The following is a 19,932-nucleotide window of genomic DNA, read 5'->3' on the forward strand; positions in this document are numbered from 1 at the left end:
TGTGCCAGCTTTTCTGAGAAGTTTTACCCAGTGGTAAAGTTTTCCAACATGACTATCTTCTCTTTCTTTTCTGGGCCTAACTATTATATCTCGGGCAAATCTTAGTTCTTAGTTTGTAAAATGGAGATAATGCTGGCTCCGGAGGGTTATTGTAAAGACTAAATCAGCTAATTAGAATAGTCCCAGTTAAACAGAGGACACTTATTAAATATGACTAGCAAATAGTAATGGCAGGGACACTAACAGGATTTTTCAGGTTGTCAGGATTAGAAGTACTTGAAGGTTAACTCAGGCAGCAGTGCATTACTATTACTTATTTTGTGCCAGTTCTTGGGCTTAAACTCAGGGCTTGAGTTCTGTCCTTGAGCATTTTTTGCTAGAGACTAGCACTCTACCACTTGAGCCACAGCTCTACCTCCAACTTTTTTTTGGTAGTTAATTGGAGACAAGACTCTTACCAGCTTTCCTGCCCAGACTGGTTTTGAACCAGAATCCTCATATCTCAGGCTCCTGAGTAGCTAGTATTACAGGTGTGAGTCACCAGTGCCTGACTAGCAGTGCATTATTTTTAAGAGTATATCAGAAACTAGGGAGCTTTGTAGCCAGCACACAGGGTCTGCAGTGACCAGGGCCAATGCAGTTTGGTAGGTTTGTAGTGCCGGCAGGGTTTGTCTGTCCTTCTTCCCTTACCTGTAGGCTCTTCTGTTGTTTTGCCACCTCAAGGCCCTGCTGGCTCTTCATTTATTCTGCTTTCTATTCTCTGCTTTCTGTGTCTCTAGGCCTCTGTCCCTCCTCCTCACCCTGTGGTGTGTTTAGTTGGGCCCACTCCCTTGCCCAAGATCACAGAATCAGTAGGTGAGGAAGCAGGATGCCATCCACAATCATCCTTCTTTAGAAAATGAATGTTAATGTGGCGAAGTTGAAGATAATTTCTTGTTAGATTTCCTATGTTAAAAATAAACAATCCCAGTCAGGCACTGAGACTCATACCTGTAATGCTAACTACTCAGGAGATCTAAGAGCTAAGGATGGTGTTTGGAGCTAGCTAGGGCAGGAAAGTCTGTGAGACTGTTATCTCCAATTAACCACCAAAAAGCTGGAAGCGGAGCTATGGTTCAAGTGATAGTGTGCTAGCTTTGAGCAACAAAAATCAAGAATATTGCCTAGGCCCTGAGTTCAAGCCCTAGGACCAGCACTCCCCACTCCACCCTGCATTACAAACAACCTTGTGTACTTCTATGCATAAATGGAAACAGGTTTTATTATTAACTTTATTAGGAGCCAATATTTCTGTGTGCATGTGCACACATGCATACATGTGAGCACGCTGCTACTGGGGCTTGAACTCAGGACCTGGGTACTCTCCTTATAGTTTTTGTATTTTGTTTTTTGTTTTTTGGTGTTTTTTTTTTGGCCAGTCCTAGGCCGTGAACTCAGGGCCTGAGCACTGTCCCTGGCTTCTTTTTTGCTCAAGGCTAGCAGTCTGCCACTTGAGCCACAGCGCCACTTCTGGCCATTTTCTGTATATGTGGTGTTAAGGACTCGAACCCAGGGCCTCATGTATATGAGGCAAGTACTCTTGCCACTAGGCCATATTCCCAGCCCCTTATAGTTGTTTTTTTTTGTTTGTTTCAGTAAAGGCTGGCAGTGAGTCACACCTCTACTTCTGGCTTTTCTGTCTGGGCTGACGTTTGAAATATTGGCAGATCTCAGCCTCCTATGAAGCTAGCATTAAGAGGAAATCCTGATTTTTGTCCTTTTGAATTCTTCACCCCTTTTCAAAGACTGGACCCTTGATGTTACCATAGGTTTCCTTGCGCCTATTTTCTTCTGCAGTTTCTGGGTCCCTCAGTACCGCCTGAGCTACTTTCCCTCTGGATCCTCGTGTATGGTTAGGTGGCTGTAGATGAATCTGGTATAGTGACTTGACACTGTAATAGGGTTTACTTTGTGTATTCTTTTTGTGTGACTAATCATTAACACTTCCCGTATGCTTTAGAGCAGTTATAAGTGCAGCAAATTAAAGCAGGTCAGAGAGTAAGTAATTAATCCATTTATTTATTGTGGTGCTAGGCCTTTTTCATGCTAGCCAAGCATTCTGTTATTGAGCTATATCCTCAGCCCTTGGTTTTTTGAAACAGAGACTCACTTTGTCTCTCAACGTTAGCTTGGAACATACAATCCCCATGCCTCCACCTCTGCCTCCTGTTCCTGATTGCAGGCTTGTGCTGCCATACCTGGTGCTAATTAGGCTTTTCTTAACTTTTCCAGATATAACTCATAGATTTCTGTCCATTCTTCCTACTTGAAGCATCTTTTTCAAGGACAAAGGCTACAGTTGGCTTTCTTGAGCACTGTTTTACCACCTACAGTGTTTAACCTGCTACAGGCCATCCTTATCTCTGTAGTATGTGCTGCTTTTTCTTGTAAACAGATAGCCAGTAAGGCTCTAGAATGAGAAGCTTAGTCTTAAGAGGATCTAAAACATTATGTTAATTAAAGAGACTGGCCAAACTGGGATCATTTCCAGCTTCCTTGGATATCACAGGAAGAACAGTGAAGATGTAAACTCTTACATACTTATAAATAATTTTTTTGAGATGTGGGGTAATTTTACTATGTGGCTCAGGGTGACCTTGAACTTGAGTTCCTTCTGCCTCAATCTACTGAGTACTGAGACAGGATGTACAATACGCCGCCCTAAAGTTGTAGATCCTTAGTGTGCCTTCTAATGATGAGAAATTGAGCAAAAAAGATCTCATCAAGAGATATAAGTATGTGCTACAGTTTGTTAGGAATTAAGATCTCTGAAAAATTCTGAGTGTTGGTGGCTCATACATGTGATCCTTGCTATTCAGGAGGCTGAGACCTGCAGGGTTGAAGTCCAACCCAGGTAGAAAAGTCTGAGATTTCATTTCTAATTGACTAGTAAAAAAGCTGGGTTGAAGGCATAGCCCAAGAGTAGAGTGCCATCTGCTAGCAAGAAAGCCAAGTAAGAGCATGAGGCACTGAGCTCTAGACCCAGTACCATCACAGACAACAAAAAACAAAATCAAGATTTCCTTAAAAAGACCATTCCTTCTAACTCTCGTGATTCTTCAGAGATTGCGAGGTCAGAAAAGAAATAATTCTCACTGTTAACAATTTGATTACTGGCCCATGTGTCTGGTTGAGCTGAGTATATGTTTTCTGAAGCAAAGCCTGTAATTAGCCACCATTTCTAGTCCAGTTCATCCCATTTGAGTGTATAATATTACCTGTCCTTTATTTTCCCTGCAAAAAGAAAACCCTTTTCTTCCTTATTCCCCTCTACATCTTTCCTCATTCTTAACTTTTCTAACCTTAAGTGCCTTGAATAACTTGTTTACATAGAAGCAAGGGAGAAAACATTTGCTTAGGCCATCCTGGGAACTTGACCTTGCTGCATAATATGGCAACCATTTCTCTGCTGAGAGAACTGGGAGGTTATAGACAGAACCATATTGACTCCAGTTGTCCTCCTCCTTCCTTCCCTGTTGATCATCAAGGTTCGTGTAATGGTTATAGAGAGGTTTGTCACTGGCTTTGAGTTCACAGGCAACTTGTGCTTATTCTCCCAGTGTGCTGGGCTACACCTGGACCTCCAGGGTGGTTTCAATTCATGTCTGGCTGTGCTCAGATCCTGAATCACAATGTCTGGATGTGAGGCCCAAAATCTTCATGGTTTAGCTGACTCTTACTGACGCTGAAGTTTCAGGATCATCGCAGGAAGGAAAATTCTTCCAAGACAGGCTTCAAGGCAGTGTTAGAAGTCTACTAAAGTTAGCTTTGTTGATAAACTTAGCTTGAGTATCAGAAGATTTTGCATTAAAACTTTTTTTAATGCAGCAACCTCAGTATATGAAAGATTGCATCTCCGTTCTCAATTATATGCATCTTGTTTCAGGACTCTATATAGAATATTTTCAGATCATCCTTATGATTCTGAAACTCTTTGGCCTGTTTTGGATTTAGTAGGGACTAAATCATTGCAGAAGGGAATAAATTTCTTTATATTCTATTCATAAAGTTCAGCTGGGCACCAGTAGCTCACATCTATCATCCTAGTTGCTCAGGAAGCTGAGACCTGGAGGATTGAGTTTCAAAGCCAGCCTGCACAGATAAGTCTTCAAAACTTTCTTTAATTAATCAGCAAAATTCCAGCTGGAGGCATAATTCAAGTGATAAAATGACAGCATAAGCTAAGAAATTGAGCAAAGTTCATGTAACTTTGGCATTCATGCCCTAAAATCACTTATTTTTCAGTACTAAGAATGATTTATAAACCAAATGCTGACTAGCTCATCGTGCCTATAATCTTAGCTACTGAGGAAGTTGAGATCTGAGGATCATGGTTCAAAGCCAGCCCAAGCAGGATATTCTTACCTCCAATAAACTACCAAAAAGCCAGAAGTGGAGCTGTGGTTCAGGTGGTAGAGCTCTAGTCTTGAACAAAAAATGCTCAGGGATAGTTCCCAGGTCCTGAATTCAAACCTTACGACAACACACATGTGTGCATACACATACACAATAATAATTTATATCCATTAGTATAAACTTCTCTATGATTTTATAAAATAAATGTTATTACTATAGTTTTGCACATAGAGAAAATATACTGCCTCTTTCTGAAAACATTTGGAGAGTTGGTGTTTGTACCAGGATTCTTGACTTAAAATAACTTCTTGGCCCATAAATCAGGCTTCACAACTTTACCAAAACAAATACCTTCGCAACTGGCATCTGGCATAGATGTCTAGTGCACAGAATGTATTCTCATTAAACAATCAAAGGGCTTTTACTTCTGTGTATTTTACACTAGCATGACCAACATGTAAATAAGGGACTAGTAAAAGAACTTGTTTTTCTACTGAGACACTTTGTTAAGGACACAGCATTAAAAGAGTTTTGTGGCAGGTGGTAGAAGACAAGAATGAGGCTTTTTTTTTTTGAGACCAGAAAGAATGAATATTTGCAGAAATGATAGACATGGAGGCTTCATGGAAACCATTGGCAAAGACTGGGCCTTGCTCTTGGAAAACGGGTGAGTATAAAATACATCTGTCCCGGGCTGGGGATATAGCCTAGTGGCAAGAGTGCCTGCCTCGGATACACGAGGCCCTAGGTTCGATTCCCCAGCACCACATATACAGAAAACGGCCAGAAGTAGCGCTGTGGCTCAAGTGGCAGAGTGCTAGCCTTGAGCGGGAAGAAGCCAGGGACAGTGCTCAGGCCCTGAGTCCAAGCCCCAGGACTGGCCAAAAAAAAAAAAAAAAAATACATCTGTCCCAGCCAAAAACCCAGGAGGAGAATATTTAGTTTCTTAAGCCAGACCAGGTTCTGTTTCAGAACCTGATCCAGCCAGTCTCCAGTGTGTTGCCACTGTAGCTCCTTCTTCTGTAAAATGGGGACATTAGTTGTCCCATGGGAGGGCTGTTCTAAGGATGAAAGTGGCTTCATGTTATATGCACACTTCCTAGAATCCATCAAGATGTCAAACTGAGCTTCTGGATGATGTCCTTGGGTCTGTGAATGACCTTGGTTAGTTGGAGTGGTGTCTGAGTACCTTTCATTTTTGAACAGTTTCCCTACATTTCAGCCATCCCTTTCTCCAGTATAAAGGGATCCAAGATTTCTCCTTCTCCAGAACCCACTGTCATGTAATACCATGAAATGTAAGGACAGCTGGGTGAGACAATGCTTAAGACAAAATAATGGCAGAAGTTTCAACACCAGTGCTCATTGGGATATGAGATTCATGAGGATAGTTCAGTGTTTCCAGGACCTTCAATAGATTCTCTCACCCTCTCCCTCTCTCTTCTCCTCCCCTTCCCATCCCTCTCCTCCTTTCTTTCCCCTCCTTCCCTTTCTGTGTAATAGTACTAGAGTTTGAATTTAGAGCCTTGTGCTATTCTGCAAGCATTCTACCACTTGAGGCATACTTCCTGCCTCTTTTGCTTTAATTGTTTTTAGATAGATTCTTGCTTTTCTTTGCCTGGACTGGATTGGACTCCAATCCTCCTACCTACACCTCCCCTGTATCTCTGGGAGGTGGGTACCGCCACACCCAGCTTTTTCATGGAGATGGTAAGTCTCATTCGTTTTGGCCTAGGCTGGCCTTGAATCACAGTCATCCTAATCTATACTTCCCAAGTACCCGAATATATGCTTTTTGAAATTAACACCAGGTGTGGGTTTCTTTCATATTTTTTCCTTTCTACTGTTGCCAACAAGGAATCTTCCTCATTCTGCAACTCCCCCTTCTTTTTCAAAATATTTACCTTCCTAGGCTCTGACTCTCCCTCACATCAGAGCTTGTTCTTAAAGCAAACAGTAGTTAACCATTAATCACTTAAAAATTTAGGGAGGGGTCAGCTTGTTTGTTTCCATCCTCCAAGATAAAATAAATTTTGAGAAGAGAGAGAGAGATAATTTGGGACTAGGGAAAGAGGAAATGGGAGGTTAGTTATTTTGGGGGAACCTTACCTTTTTTGCATACAGTAGTATGGTTTAGTGAAATAAAATACAATTTGCTTTTAAAGCAAATATGACTTATTTTGTTTATAAAATAAAATATGTAATTTCCTGGAGGAGGGAATATAGGCATTATTAGATGGCTGTCTTGAGAACCTAGATTGTTAGCCAGGCTGAGAAAAGATATTTGGATGCAAGGCCCAACTCACAGAGGGAGGATGGGGAAAGGACAAGTGGCTGAGTTAGAATTGTCTACTGGCAGTAAACCAGTGATTCTCCAACTGCAGCTCCATCATCTGGCAGATGTAGTAGAATAGATTCTGGACCCTTATCTCCAGAGTTTAGGAAGCAATAGATTTGGGGAGTAAGGCCCAATAGTTTGCATGTCTAACTGGAGTTAAATGTTGGGGCTAACCCTAGGTGCTGTTTTGAGAACTGTTACAAGTGAGAGTGTGTATGCAGATCCAACAAGTATTTTTGGCTCTTCAACTTAAAAGGTTGAAATATAATTGCCTACCTAGAGTTAGGTAGGCAGTTCATGGGTAAACCGAAACTTTCTCAATCACCTCGGTAAGTCCCACACTTTAACAAAGCAAACTGGTAAAAAAAAAAAAAAAAAAAAAGGAAGGATGTAAAACTGCCCCACTTCCTCTTAGAGGAAAAGGCATTTGTTCTTCACAACTGCCATCAGGTTGAGTAGTTGGGGCTAGGGCACTCTTTTGATCTTCACAGACCCTTCTTCACTAAGTCCGCTAAAGCCTGTCCCCAAATCCCTGCCCTGCCAACACCTCTGAAAACCACTAGCACTGTTGCTGTGTGTTGCAGACACATGGAGGGAAGCTGACCATGCTCAGACATGGAACTTGGTTAGGTAAGTCATATTGCAGTGAAGAACTGAGCAGTTCATAACCCCTGGCACCCCACCATGTCTGTCAGGTTTGAATGAATCCAGGTGGTCTGAGAAGTGGACAGAAGGCTTGAAGTATAAGGAAAGAACAACTTTATTCTCAAATTCTAAGAGACTGGGAATACAGTGATAATGACAAAAAGGAGCTCTCAAAGGGACTGTTAAAATGCTCTTGTGCTAAATTAACCATGTATAGGAATGTGGTGTGCAACTACTGCCCTATCATGGCAAGCTTTGCATCTTTTGGGCAAAAGAACAGAAAATCATTCTATCTTGCTAACTGCAAATACCATTATCTCCCATAGGCTTTTAAAGAGTAGGCTCAAATTTAAATAAATTTTAAAAGCTAGTGACTAGGAGAATGGGGTTTGGAGTTAGACTTGTGTTGAAGTCTTTTTTTTAAATTTTTTTGGCCTGTCCTGTCCTTGAACTCAGGGCCAGGCACTATCCCTGAGACTTTTCAGCTTAAAGCTGGTGCTCTACTACTTGAGCCACAGCTTTGCTTCCAGCTCTCTCTCTCTCTCTCTGTCTCTCTCTGTCTCTCTCTGTCTCTCTCTCTCTCTCTCTCTCTCTCTCTCTCTCTCTCTCTCTCTGTGTGTGTGTGTGTGTGTGTGATTAATTAGAGATAAGAGTTTCATGGACTTTCCTGCCTGGGCTGGCTTTGAATTGTGGTGCTTAACTCTGGACCTCCTGAGTAGTTAGGATTATAGGTGTGAGCCACTGGTACCCATCTTGTGTTAAATTCTTGCATGTAGACATCTCCAGTTTTGTATTTGTTGAATGGAGATGATATGGCTGATTTGTAGCACTGTTGTGAAGATTCAGTGATGTGCTTAGCTGTGGGACAGTGGTTCAGCAGAAAGTAAGTGCTCAGTAAAGAGTGACACAATTTTCTCTTGTCATGTGAAGATAATATTAACCTTCCATGGTCCTAATATCTGGGAAGTTCTTCTTAATGGTCAGAAGTAGGCTTTTTTTTTTTTTTAACCTTCCATGCCTCTGGCAAAATGTCATTCATGTATCTGGTAGAATTTCATCCCACAATGCTTTAGTAGTTCAGGAGCTGCTTTCCAGATCTGTAACAAGCTCATAGAAAGATTTTTGTTACCTGGGTTTTCCTCAGAGGTGAATCATTAAAAAAGGAGCTTTGGACTGGAGCAAGAGGCTAGTTGAGTTGTTTTCAGCCAGGCCATGTGGCTTTATTTCAGGACCTCACCACTGTCGCAACCCATAAAGCTCGTGAGTAAACTAGGTGGTGGGTTGCTGGGGAGACATGTGCAAAACAGATTCTCAATCAGCATAGTTACAGATGGATAACTCTAGGCAGGATAGCCAGTTACCTCAACAACTCTTTCAAATTGATAAGACCACTTTGTACATTCTCTTATATGGCTAGAGTGTTAATTCCTAAAAGCAAAAACCAAACAAAAACAACCCCATAAGGACAAATATAGGGAGCCGTTTGCCCCACCAGTTCTTTACAGGTTGTCATTTATAGATGTATAAATTATATAAATATGTACCCTTTTCTGAACATTATTTGTGTTGACAAAAATTTGGAAACAGAAAATAACATGTGAAGGAGACAAGTTTAATCCTCAGTACCACCAAAGAAAGGAATTATTTATGTTGTAAAGTTGCATGCAATTTTAAAAATCTTATTTGAGGATCTTTTGAAGAGTTTAACCTGTTTGTATTTAATGTAATCACTGATACATTTAGGTTTAGATGTAAAATGCTGCCATTTTCCTTATTGTTTTAGCCTGCGTCTTGTTTCCACAAAAATTACAATATATATTTGATCAACTAAGAATCTAATTTTTTAATTTATTTTTCATCATTGCATGGGTGACAGAAATATAATATTAATTAGTATTTTACCCATTACCAAACAAGTCAAGGATTTTACAACATGTGATATCCATTTACCTCTCCTATCTTTTGGTGATATTGTATATATTCTAAATTCATGTATAATAAACATATATATCAAACTATACATTATTATCATTATATTTATATTGTGCAGTCTTTATTATTTAGGCTTACTTCCTGGCGAATTTGTTTCTTTCGCCATTGCTGCCTTTCTATCTGGGATTGTTTGTCTTTAGTCCAAAAAGTCCTCTTTACTATTTATTTATTTATTTATTTATTTATTTTTGCCAATCCTGGGGCTTGAACTCTGGGCCTGGGTCTGCCTCTGAGCTCCTTTTGCTCAAGGTTAGCACTCTACTAGTTGATCCACAGTGCCGCTTCAAGCTTTTTCTATGATTAATTGGATAGAGTAGAGTCTCGTGAAGTTTTCTGCTGTGGCTGGCTTTGAACCTCAATCCTCAGATCTCAGCCTCCTGAGTAGCTAGGATTACAGGTGTGAGCTACCAGTGCCTAGCTTTACTATTTCTTTTTATTATGGCTCTGTTGATTATAAATTCTCTCCATATTTATTACATGGCAGCTTATATTTCTCTTTTATTTACAAAGGGTATTTTCACTAGGTAGAAAATTCTATGTGGGTGGCTGGATTTGTGTTTCCAGCACTTTGGAAATGTTCTTGCATTGGTTGTTGGATCTCACTTTTCAATTGAGAAGTCATCTGTTACATTTTGAAATTAATATATTTTCTCTAAATGTTTTTCAATGCTTTCTCCTTTGATTTTCAGTAATTTTATTATAATGTTTCTAGGTTTCACTGTAATTTATCTTTATTTCCCACATCGATTCTCTCTCTCTCTCTCTCTCTCTCTCTCTTTCTTTAGAACTTTATCAGTCATCATCTTTAGTGTTTTATCAACAACGTTTTTTTAAAAGTTATTTCTGTTCCAGTTTTGTCCCTCCTCTTTTGGGAGTTCAGTTCACATGTGTTAAATCTACATCTTTATATCCTAGCATACTTTTCAGCATACTTTTTTTATTAGCACAGTTCTGAACAAAGCACCAACATTTATGGGTATCCTTTCAGAAGACTCTGCTGCTTCATCAGGACATGATAATTATGCCAGAAGGGAATTGATATTTTATGAGGAGCCAAATACAGGAACATGGTAATCAGAGAGAAGAACTATCTTACGAAGACACTGATGGCATTGAGTTGCTCTTCTCTAGGCTTGCCGCTGGAACCCTCCGGCATTGAAGGCATATGATAAACACTGCTCTGTTTCCAGAGGAATTTTCTAAGTGAAAGGGATTTGTAACTCTTCTGTGAGGAGGAAACTGAATTTCCACAGCCTGGTAATAAGAAGGAGTCTGTAGTCCTATTTCTACCTGTTGAGTCAGCTTTACAGAAATGGTACATTTATGGGATGTGTGTATGAGAAAAAAATGGAAACTATGAGAAACATCAAACCTCAAATAATCCATTACGAAGCCCCAGAGTGAAGAACTGAAAAATGCATGCCAGACTTTCTTGCTGAGCTCCACCCCCCAAAATATGTGCATTGGTATATCCATTCGTTTGTTATAGAATTCATTTTGTAGCTTTTAAAATGTTTTAAGTATACCAGGAAGTCACCAGATGCCAGTGACTCATCTACAATCCTAGTTAATCTCAGGAGGCTGAGATCTGAGGATTACAGCTCAAAACCAGCCTCAGCAGAGAAGTTTGAATGGCTCCATCTCTAATTAACCAGCAGAAAGCTGAACTGGAGGTGTGACGCAAGTGGTAGGGTGGCAGACATGAGAAAGCAAAGAGTGCCAACTATGAGAAGCAAACCAAGTGAGCATAAATTTTGAGTTCCAGCCCTGAGTTTAAGCCCAGTACTGGCATGATGATGATGACGACAACGACGACATACTAGAAGTATTTGAAAAGGCAGCTCTGGAGATGCCTAAGCTCACTTTTATGTGCTTACTGCAGGAATTCTTGAGCAAGCTTTATGTTTGCAGACCTTATCTGTGCCATGCACTATGATCCAACCCTTTGATAACCACAGAACCAGCTTTTCTACCTATAAAAAATTTAAACCTTGATGGTTTTATGTTGCATTTCTCTGTACTTGTAATTCAGGATCTTTGGGTAACATTCTTTCACTGTTTGCTTGGAGAATATCAATACCTATTTGCGAGGTGTCATTGTACCCTATTTGTAGGTGGGCACAGCCATCAGTGTCTATAATTATTACTTATTACTAGTGTTGTAACTTACTCTCCCTGTCTTTGTTGAGTGTTTTACAGTTAGTTGCTTGTTACTTAAGAGTAAATTATGTTTGCTTTTTTAAAACCTCTCTCCCTTTTACTGTTGTTTAAAACATGTCAAGTTAAAGAGAAATTCAAATATTCAAGTGTCTTCCAAATTAATTTAAATACTTATGGCTGAGGTTGTTTTTAATCTGTTTTAAAATCCTTCCCACCATTTTGGCTGCTGCATGTGGCATCAAGGAGTGAAACAATTGTCTTTGAGGGATGGGGGACCAAAAAGAAGTCCTTCCCCCCCGCCCCGGCCAATTGTGCCATTTCCCAGCACCCCTGCTGGAGGAGGCTCTGGTCACCCCACTTGAAGATTCTTGCATGTCTTAGGCAGTTCATGCTGACTGGAAAGAAATCCAGGAGCTCCAGTCTGGCCCTTCTTGTTATTCGTAATCTAAGATCCAGCCTGGAACTCAAAGGGCTAACAATTGGCAAACCTCGGGACTGGGTCCCTGAGCTTTCCATTTGTTCTTCTAAACACACATGCAGTGCAAAGAAACAGGGAAGGATGACAGTTAAAATGTTCGAAATAGGAATAAGGAAACCAATCTAGATGTCATTGGTAGAGGAGGGGGGGTGGTTCAGAACTGTCAGACACCAGTGGCTCACACCTATAATCTTAGCTACTCAGGAGGCTGAAATCTAGAGGATCATGATTCAAAGCTAGCCTGGGCAGAAAAATCCCATGAGACTCCTATCTCCAAGTAACCAACAAAAAGCCAGAAGTGGAGCTGTAGTTCAAATGGTAGACTGCTAGCTATTAGCAAAAGAAGCTAAGAGACAACCCCCAGGCCCCAAGTTCAAGCAAGCGTGTGTGTGTGTGTGTGTGTGTGCGTGTGTGTGCGTGCACGCGCACGCATACACATACACATTATTTGACACAGTTTTCTTTTCCCTCAGGACTCTTCTCACTGTTGTTGTTTTTTTGTTTTTGTTTTTGTTTTCCCAAAAAATCAGGTTCAAGTTTCCTCATCCGGAAGCTTCCTAAGCAGTCTCAGGCAGACATAGTCACTCTCTCCAGTTACTTGCCCAGGACGGCATACTTACTTGTATTATTTAGCATATTATAATGAACCAGACATCCCTCCACCTCCCACCCTCCCGCTCATTGTCCTAAGCTTTCTAAAAGCAGAAACTTGTCACTTCCTTCCCTTTCAGTCCCTATGCTCAGCTGAGGGCTGGTGTTTTGTATCCTTCAGTGTTTGATGAATGAATGGTGAGCCAACCATTTTTTGGTGTGTGGGGAGAGAAAGGAGTCATAAAAATTGCCTGAAGTTGTTGACTTACACCCCAACTCAAGAGAGGTTAATCTAGAAGCAGCTAGGTGGTAGGTACTGGAGTCTGCATTTTTACTAAGTAGCTGATAATTTGCTGCAGCTATACTGAGTGTGCACTGAGCAAGTTCTATTCTATGTTAGTTCTGCTGGGTCTTAATCCTAAATAGCTGATAATTTGCTGCAGATATCCTGAGTGTGCACTGAGCAAGTTCTATTCTATGTTAGTTCTGCTGGGTCTTAATCCTAGTGCGCATTGCAATTACCCATTGAAAACCAAAGTTGTTCCCCTCACGGTTCCTCACCACACTGATTCCCCTTGTTAAACCCCATGACTTCCTTTGAGTCGATTTTGTGCCCCATTTGAGGCCAGCATGGGCTACAGAGGGAAACCCTGTTTCAAAAAGACAAAGCAAAACAGCAGTAAGAAGAACTAGGAAGTAAGAACATCCTGACCTCATGATATAAATGGAAGATACTAGGGTTTGGACAGGGAGCCACAGATTTTTTCTTGAAAATGGAAATGAGAACCAGCCCTCCTGCATCATCAGCCCTCACACAATGGCGCCCCCTTTCTTGGACAGTGTCTTCACCTTACACAGACCACTCTGGCCTAGGAGAGACAGGGTTCAGCCATGAAACTAAGACCTGTGATTTGGGAGGTCTAGGGGGAGGAGCTAGGGGCAGATGTGCATAAAGTCAGTCCTTTGGGAAAGGTCATCTTGAAGGTCAGATAGGGGCATTTTCTGGGTTATTTTGTCCTCCTTGACTTAGGTCATCTTGTTAGCAAGCAAATCTGTGAAGGCAGTGTTAGAATTCTTGCAGTGCTAAACAGGACCTACAATCTCAGTCTCTCAATCTCTCTCTCTCTCTCTCTCTCTCTCTCTCTCTCTCTCTCTCTCTCTCTTCTTGCTTTCTTTTTTGCTGGTACTGAGGCTTAAACTCAGGATGTAGGCACTGTTTCTTAGCTTTTTCACTCAAGGATGGTACTCTACCATTTGAGCCACATCTCCTCTACTAGCTGTTTAGAGGTTAATTGGAGATAAGTCTCACAGACTTTTGCCTGGGCTGGCTTTGAACTGCAATCCTCAAACCTCAGCCTGCAGAGTAGCTAAGATTACAGGCTTGAACCACTCTTGCCTGCCTAGGACCTACATTTTTATTTGCACACTAAAGGACTTCTGTTTTCTACAGTGGTCTTAGCTGACTTAACAACAACAACAAAACTGATGAATATCCAATGTGCGATTAAAAATCAGTCTATTAAGTGCCCAGAGACAAAAATCGGGTTTCCTCCATTCCTAAAAATTTGATAATTACTTGTATTCATCCTTGTCTCTGTAGGATTCTTAGACATACACACACACACACACACACACACACACACACAACTTATATCTACAGCTACTTAATACCATACAACAAAGTACCCATTTCTTGTTCACAGTTAGGTGTTTTTAATATGTTTTAAGAGTTGCTTATCTACTAACATAATCCAATTTAGAAGATTTTCATCACTTTGTAGAGAAACTCTGTGTCCATACTCACTCTATTTCTCTTCAATCTCCCCAACTCTTAGGAACCACTACTTTCCTTTCTGTCTCTTCTACAGTGGCTCACACCTGTAATCCTAGCTTCTCAGGAGGCTGAATTCTGAGGCTCACAGTTCAAAGCCATCCTGGGCAAAAAAGTTCATGAGACTCTTATCTCCCATTAACCAACAATCTTCCAGAAGTAAGAGTTGTGGTTCAAATGGTATAACACTAGCCTTGAGCACATTCTTGGGCAATATTTTCAGGTTCACCCAGGCTGTAGTATATTTCAGCACCTCCTTTTCATTATCGCCCATTGTACAATACACTCCTTTTTGTTTAAGCCTCCATCCATTGATGGAATTTTTTAGTTATTATGAATTATGCTGCTACTATGAATATCCATGTTAAAGTTTTTGTGTTTTATGGTTTTATTGCTCTTGAATATTCACCTAAGAGAGGAATTGGATATAAGGTAACTTTCTGAGGAACTGCCAGAATCTCTTTCTCAAATAACTGTACCACTTTATATTACCACCAACATGAATGAAAGTGTCCCCCTTTCTTTATATCTTTTTTTTTTTTTTTTTGCCAGTCCTGGACCTTGGACTCAGGGCCTGAGCACTGTCCCTGCTTCTTTTTTGCTCAAGGCTAGCACTCTGCCACTTGAGCCACAGTGCCACTTCTGGCCATTTTCTATATATGTGGTTCTGGGGAATCGAACCCAGGGCTTCATGTATGTGAGACAAGCGCTCTTGCCACTAGGCCATATTCCCAGCCCCTCTTTATATCTTTGCTAGCACTTGACAGTGCCCATAGCTTTGTTGTAGTCATCTTGGTGGTTGTGCAGAGGTGAGTCATTATGGTTTAATTTGCATTTCCCAAGTGGCTAATGGAATACTTCCCCCAGGCTTGTCAGGCACCGGTGGCTCTCGCCTGGAATCCTAGCAACTCCAGAGTATGAGATCTGAGGATTGTGTTTGCAAAGATCTGTAACACTCTTATCTCCAATTAACCTTAAAAAGCCAGAAGTGGAGATGTGGCTCCAGTGGTACAATACTAACCAAAAAAGCTTAAGGACAACTCACAGGCCTTGAGTTCAAACCCCATGATCAGTACAAAAGAAAGAAGGAAAGGGAAGGAAGGAAGAACAGATGGACAGAAGGAAGAAAGGAAGGAAGGGAAAAGAAGTGGAGGGGAGGAGAAGTGAGGTGAGGTAAGGGAAAGGAAAGGGAAGAAAAGGAATACTTCTTCCCAGTCCTACTATATTCTCTTATATTCCTTAAAAATTAAATGAAGACTATCCTATAGATCTGACTGCTTCTCACTTCATGTCCTAATGTGAGGGCCACCACTAGTACTTACTGCTCAAGTTGAGAGTCAAGTAGACCACATTGGAAGCCCTATCATTTATGTAGTTTATTTGTATGTTGTATGTGCTTGCATGACTGTTCTGAAGTTTGAACTCAGATCTATCTCTTAACTTTTTCATGCACAAGGGCCACAGCTCTACTTCCAGCTTTTTGGTGTTAATGACACTAAGACTCTCATAGACTTTTCTGCCCAGTTTGGCTTTGTACCTTGATCCTCACAACTCTGCCTCTTGAGTAGCTAGGATTACAGAGCTGAGCTATCCACACCAGTTTAAGTACTTAATATTTATACCCTACCCATTAACACAGAAAAATACACCAAGTTGCATATTTATATTTTAATATTATTATGTTATATTTAAGATTTGTGCATGTGCTTGTATTAAATCTAAATTGCATGATTTAAATCTGTGGCCTCATTTGATCCTCTGTCATCTGTTTCTAATTGTATTTATGGTGGTCTTGATACTGTTGCTTTGTCTCATGCCTCTGTGAACTCTGGTGAGCTAATCACTATAATGGTCAACTTAATATGATGAGAAAATATCATTCTGAATACCAAACAAATGGCCAACAGGTTAGTGTCTACAAGCCAGGTTATCACTAGCTAGTGTAGGATGTTGCGAGTATACAATAGAGAAAAGTTTCTCTCATCTCTGTGGTTCCTGGCTACCAGGGGGTGTTGGCTGAAGACAGCAATGTCGATATGAATGGTACAAGGGTAACTTACTAGGAGAAGTTTGAAAAAATATATGCTGGAGAATCTCCGGTGACCTCTAAAGGCCCTGCAGGGAGCTAGATAGAAAAAACCACCCTCCAGCTGGCCCAAAGCATGCAGCTTTTTGAAATGAGAACACTTGGATCAAAATGGCAACTCAGGCTGGGCATAGGGGTGCACTCCTGTAATCTTCAGTATGAGAGAGCCTGGGGCAGGAGAATGGAGCTCAAGGCCACCTGGATTACATGCTGAGACTGTCTCAAAATCCAACGAGAACAACTAAAGCAACTCACGGTTTAAAGGCTTCTAGGAGAGACCAGGCATTCTTATGAAGAACTCACTTCTCTTAATGGCTGGAGTCCAATGCCCTAGATCTTTTACTGGGCCTCAACTCTTTTTTTCTTTTTCCTGCCATCATCCTGCTTGTATTGGGCAGGAGCCATGATGGCAGCAACCTGGCTCCCACACACTCTTCAAAAGAAATGACTATTGGACAAAAAGGGCAACCGTTGTCAAGCCACTGAGGGCAATTTTTTTTTGCAAGTTCTGCTCTTTACCCAGACTAAAGTTTTCTAACATGATATCAAAGATTGCATCTACAATATTTTAAAAAAAAACAATGAGTAACTTCATTTAGAATTTTCTGTTTTAACTTCAGGTATTCATCGGCAGAAATCAGGAAACAGTCTACCCTACCGCCAAACTTTGGACAGTACCATCGACAGAGCATGAGTACTTCTGGCTTCCCCTCTCTTCAGCTAGTAAGTATGAGTTGCAGATTTGCTGTGGGAAGGTCAAGTGCAGAAATGCCCACCCCATGCACATGCCTTTATTTCCTGACTAGTCTCTGATCTTATAGCCACCTAGCATTCTCCACCCACCAGCTCATCGGTGCCTGCTTTTGACATCAAATAATACTGCTTCTGTCCCTCTGTGATCAGGGCATAGAGTGTAACTAGGACTTCTAGGACAGCAGGTCTGCACTAAGGCTTCCAGGCCACTCAGTCACTCCTAGATTATAGTTCATATTTAGGGAGAGAGCATTAGCCTGGAAAGATACTGCCATTTGTAGCCTGCCTTTTTTGAGAAATTCCATCCCCAAGTCTGAAAAACTCAAGTGTGAGAACATTGTTTTATAAAATCATTTCCTTGGGAATATAATTTACATTAAAAAGTTATATATTTCAGGGGTAATAATTTGATGAATTAGAGCAATTGATACCACTTTTAGGGGCATAATTTTTTAATTGGGGCAACTCAACCTTTACTCAATCATGATGTGGAATATTTTCCCCTTTCTAGTCCCTGTCCTCTCTTAATCCTGAATCCCTAAACTCTAACCCAGGAAGCAGTCATCAATCTACTTTTGTGCTTATAATTTGACCCTACTTGGAGCTTCACACAATTGGAATGGATACTATATGTTCAAGCTTTCCTTTTTTAAACCACTCTTGCTTTAAAGGTGCAGACCGCTTACATTCATACCAGCAGTTCAATGTGCCTCTATGTGTTGTCTGATTTGAAGACTAAAATCCTGTCTTGTGTCAGGTGAGGCAAATGGGACTTAAGTGACAGTTTGTCAGTGCAGGAGTGGGTGTGTCACTTCCTTTGTAAGAGTTCCAGCCCTCTCCACGTTCACTTCCTCAACCTCACAGAGCCCAGCAGCACTTTCTGGTTCAGTCTAGTGGTTATCTTGAAGAGGTTAGGTTCTTTTTTGTTTCTACTTATGACTTCAAAACCACTTCTGCTCTTAGAAATGTTGTAACCTTCCCCTCCATTTCCTGTGACCGCCATCTTGTCTCCGGTAAAGTTTGCATGCCAGTGTCACTGTGTATTCTTTAAGGTATGTTTTACTGGTATAATTTATCGTTATTTCAGAAGGGTAATTTATATGTTGTGGCATTCAATGAAATAGTAGTACTTAAAAGTATATGGCACCTTCTACTTGGAGAGAAACTCGGGATGACATTTCTCTGAAAAAAATCTACTTATGACTACAGTGGCTTGCTAGCTCACCCTTTGTACTTGAACTTACCCTGTGTGCTTTAAAACTTCAGGTTACAAATAACACACACACACACACACACACACACACACACACACACACTCTTCAAGTGCTTCGTGCTATTCTCAGATAGGTTAAGTAAACTTTAAACCATAGTAAATTATACTAAATGCTTATTGGTTTAAATTGATGATAATGTATATTTGTTTCAATAGTTTGATTCGATTTCTGACTCAGGGTGCAATCCAAAATATGCAAAATCTAGTTGAAAAGTGACTTCGGTATACTTTTAATTTTTTAAACAATGACAAGGAATTCTGGTGCTTTGCTGCTTTTATAAATTAAGTTGACATCTTTCTATAGTAGCTCTCTTGAGATATGATTTGGACATCTCTACTAAGTGACTTTAAGGAAGCTTAGCACATAAACATTAACCCCTTGTCTCCTCACCAGCTTTCACTTTCATGCTGTACCCTTAACTTTTTTTATGGGAGAAATCCCTTTTAAATATAAAGTCTCAAAAGAAAAATGTGCTTAATATTGTATTTTCTTTAGTAGTTGGTTGCCTCCTCAGGAAGTTTTGGGTGGGTTACTGTAGTAGCTGCAAAGCTGGATTAGCCAGTGGCTCTGCTTCCCATATTGTAAGAGAAGGTTTAAAGGAAGTAGCAAAAATGTTATCTTGCCGCAATCATTTGTTCTACCTGTGACCATTGAATCTTCATTCGACTTGCATATGTATACGCTTTAAAATACATTATTCCAGCCAAGCCCTGGTCACTCATGCCCAGCTATTAAGGAGACTGTGATCTGAGGATTGTGGTTCAAGGCTAGTCTAATGAGACTGCTAATCTCAAAAAAAAAAAAAAAAAAAAAGCCAAGTGGCACTGTGGCGCAAATGTTAGAGCACTAGCCTTGAGCAAAAAAAAAGCTCAGGGATAGAACCCAGGCTCTGAGTTCAAGCCCTAGTACACACAAAAATAAATAATGTATATCATTCCTGGCTTTTATGTAATTGCTACTTCTACCACCTCATATGTTTGTACAGATTTGTTTGATTTAAAAAAGAAATATTGGCTTGTGCCTGTAATATTAGCTACTCAGAAGGCTGCATTCTGATAATCCTGGTTTGAAGCCTGCTTGTGTAGGAAAGTCCATGTGATTCTTATCTCTGACCATCAGAAAACCAGAAGTAGCACTGAGGCTCAAAGTGGTAGAGCACTAGCCTTGAGCAATAAAGCTCAGAAACAATGACCAGGCCCTGAGTTCAAGCACACGACTAAAAACAACAACAAAAAAGTGTTCAGTTCAAGTTATTTAAAATTCAATCAATTACAACTTTATTGTTGTCATTTTTGTGTTGGAGTTGGAAAGGCCTGAGTGAAGGATAACTTCCACTTCCTAGCTGCAGAACATGGGATAAGTTATTTAATCTCTCTGAAGATTCCTGTG

General features: G+C 40.6%; 1 protein-coding gene across 3 annotated transcripts in view; it reads left to right on the plus strand.

Annotated features, from left to right (window-relative positions):
* Positions 1 to 19,932, plus strand: part of Dock8 (dedicator of cytokinesis 8) — a 181,205-nt gene that overhangs the window by 23,093 nt on the left and 138,180 nt on the right. For 2 of the 3 annotated variants that reach the window (XM_048332994.1, XM_048333003.1), the window contains exon 2: positions 17,137 to 17,239. In XM_048332994.1, coding sequence (XP_048188951.1) covers positions 17,137 to 17,239 — 103 coding nt within the window. Of the gene's footprint in view, positions 1 to 17,136; positions 17,240 to 18,232; positions 18,322 to 19,932 lie in introns of those variants that run through there. The other variant, XM_048333012.1, reaches the window with a different exon arrangement.

Source organism: Perognathus longimembris, chromosome 1 (genome assembly GCF_023159225.1).
Source record: "Perognathus longimembris pacificus isolate PPM17 chromosome 1, ASM2315922v1, whole genome shotgun sequence".
Lineage (NCBI taxonomy): Eukaryota > Metazoa > Chordata > Mammalia > Rodentia > Heteromyidae > Perognathus > Perognathus longimembris.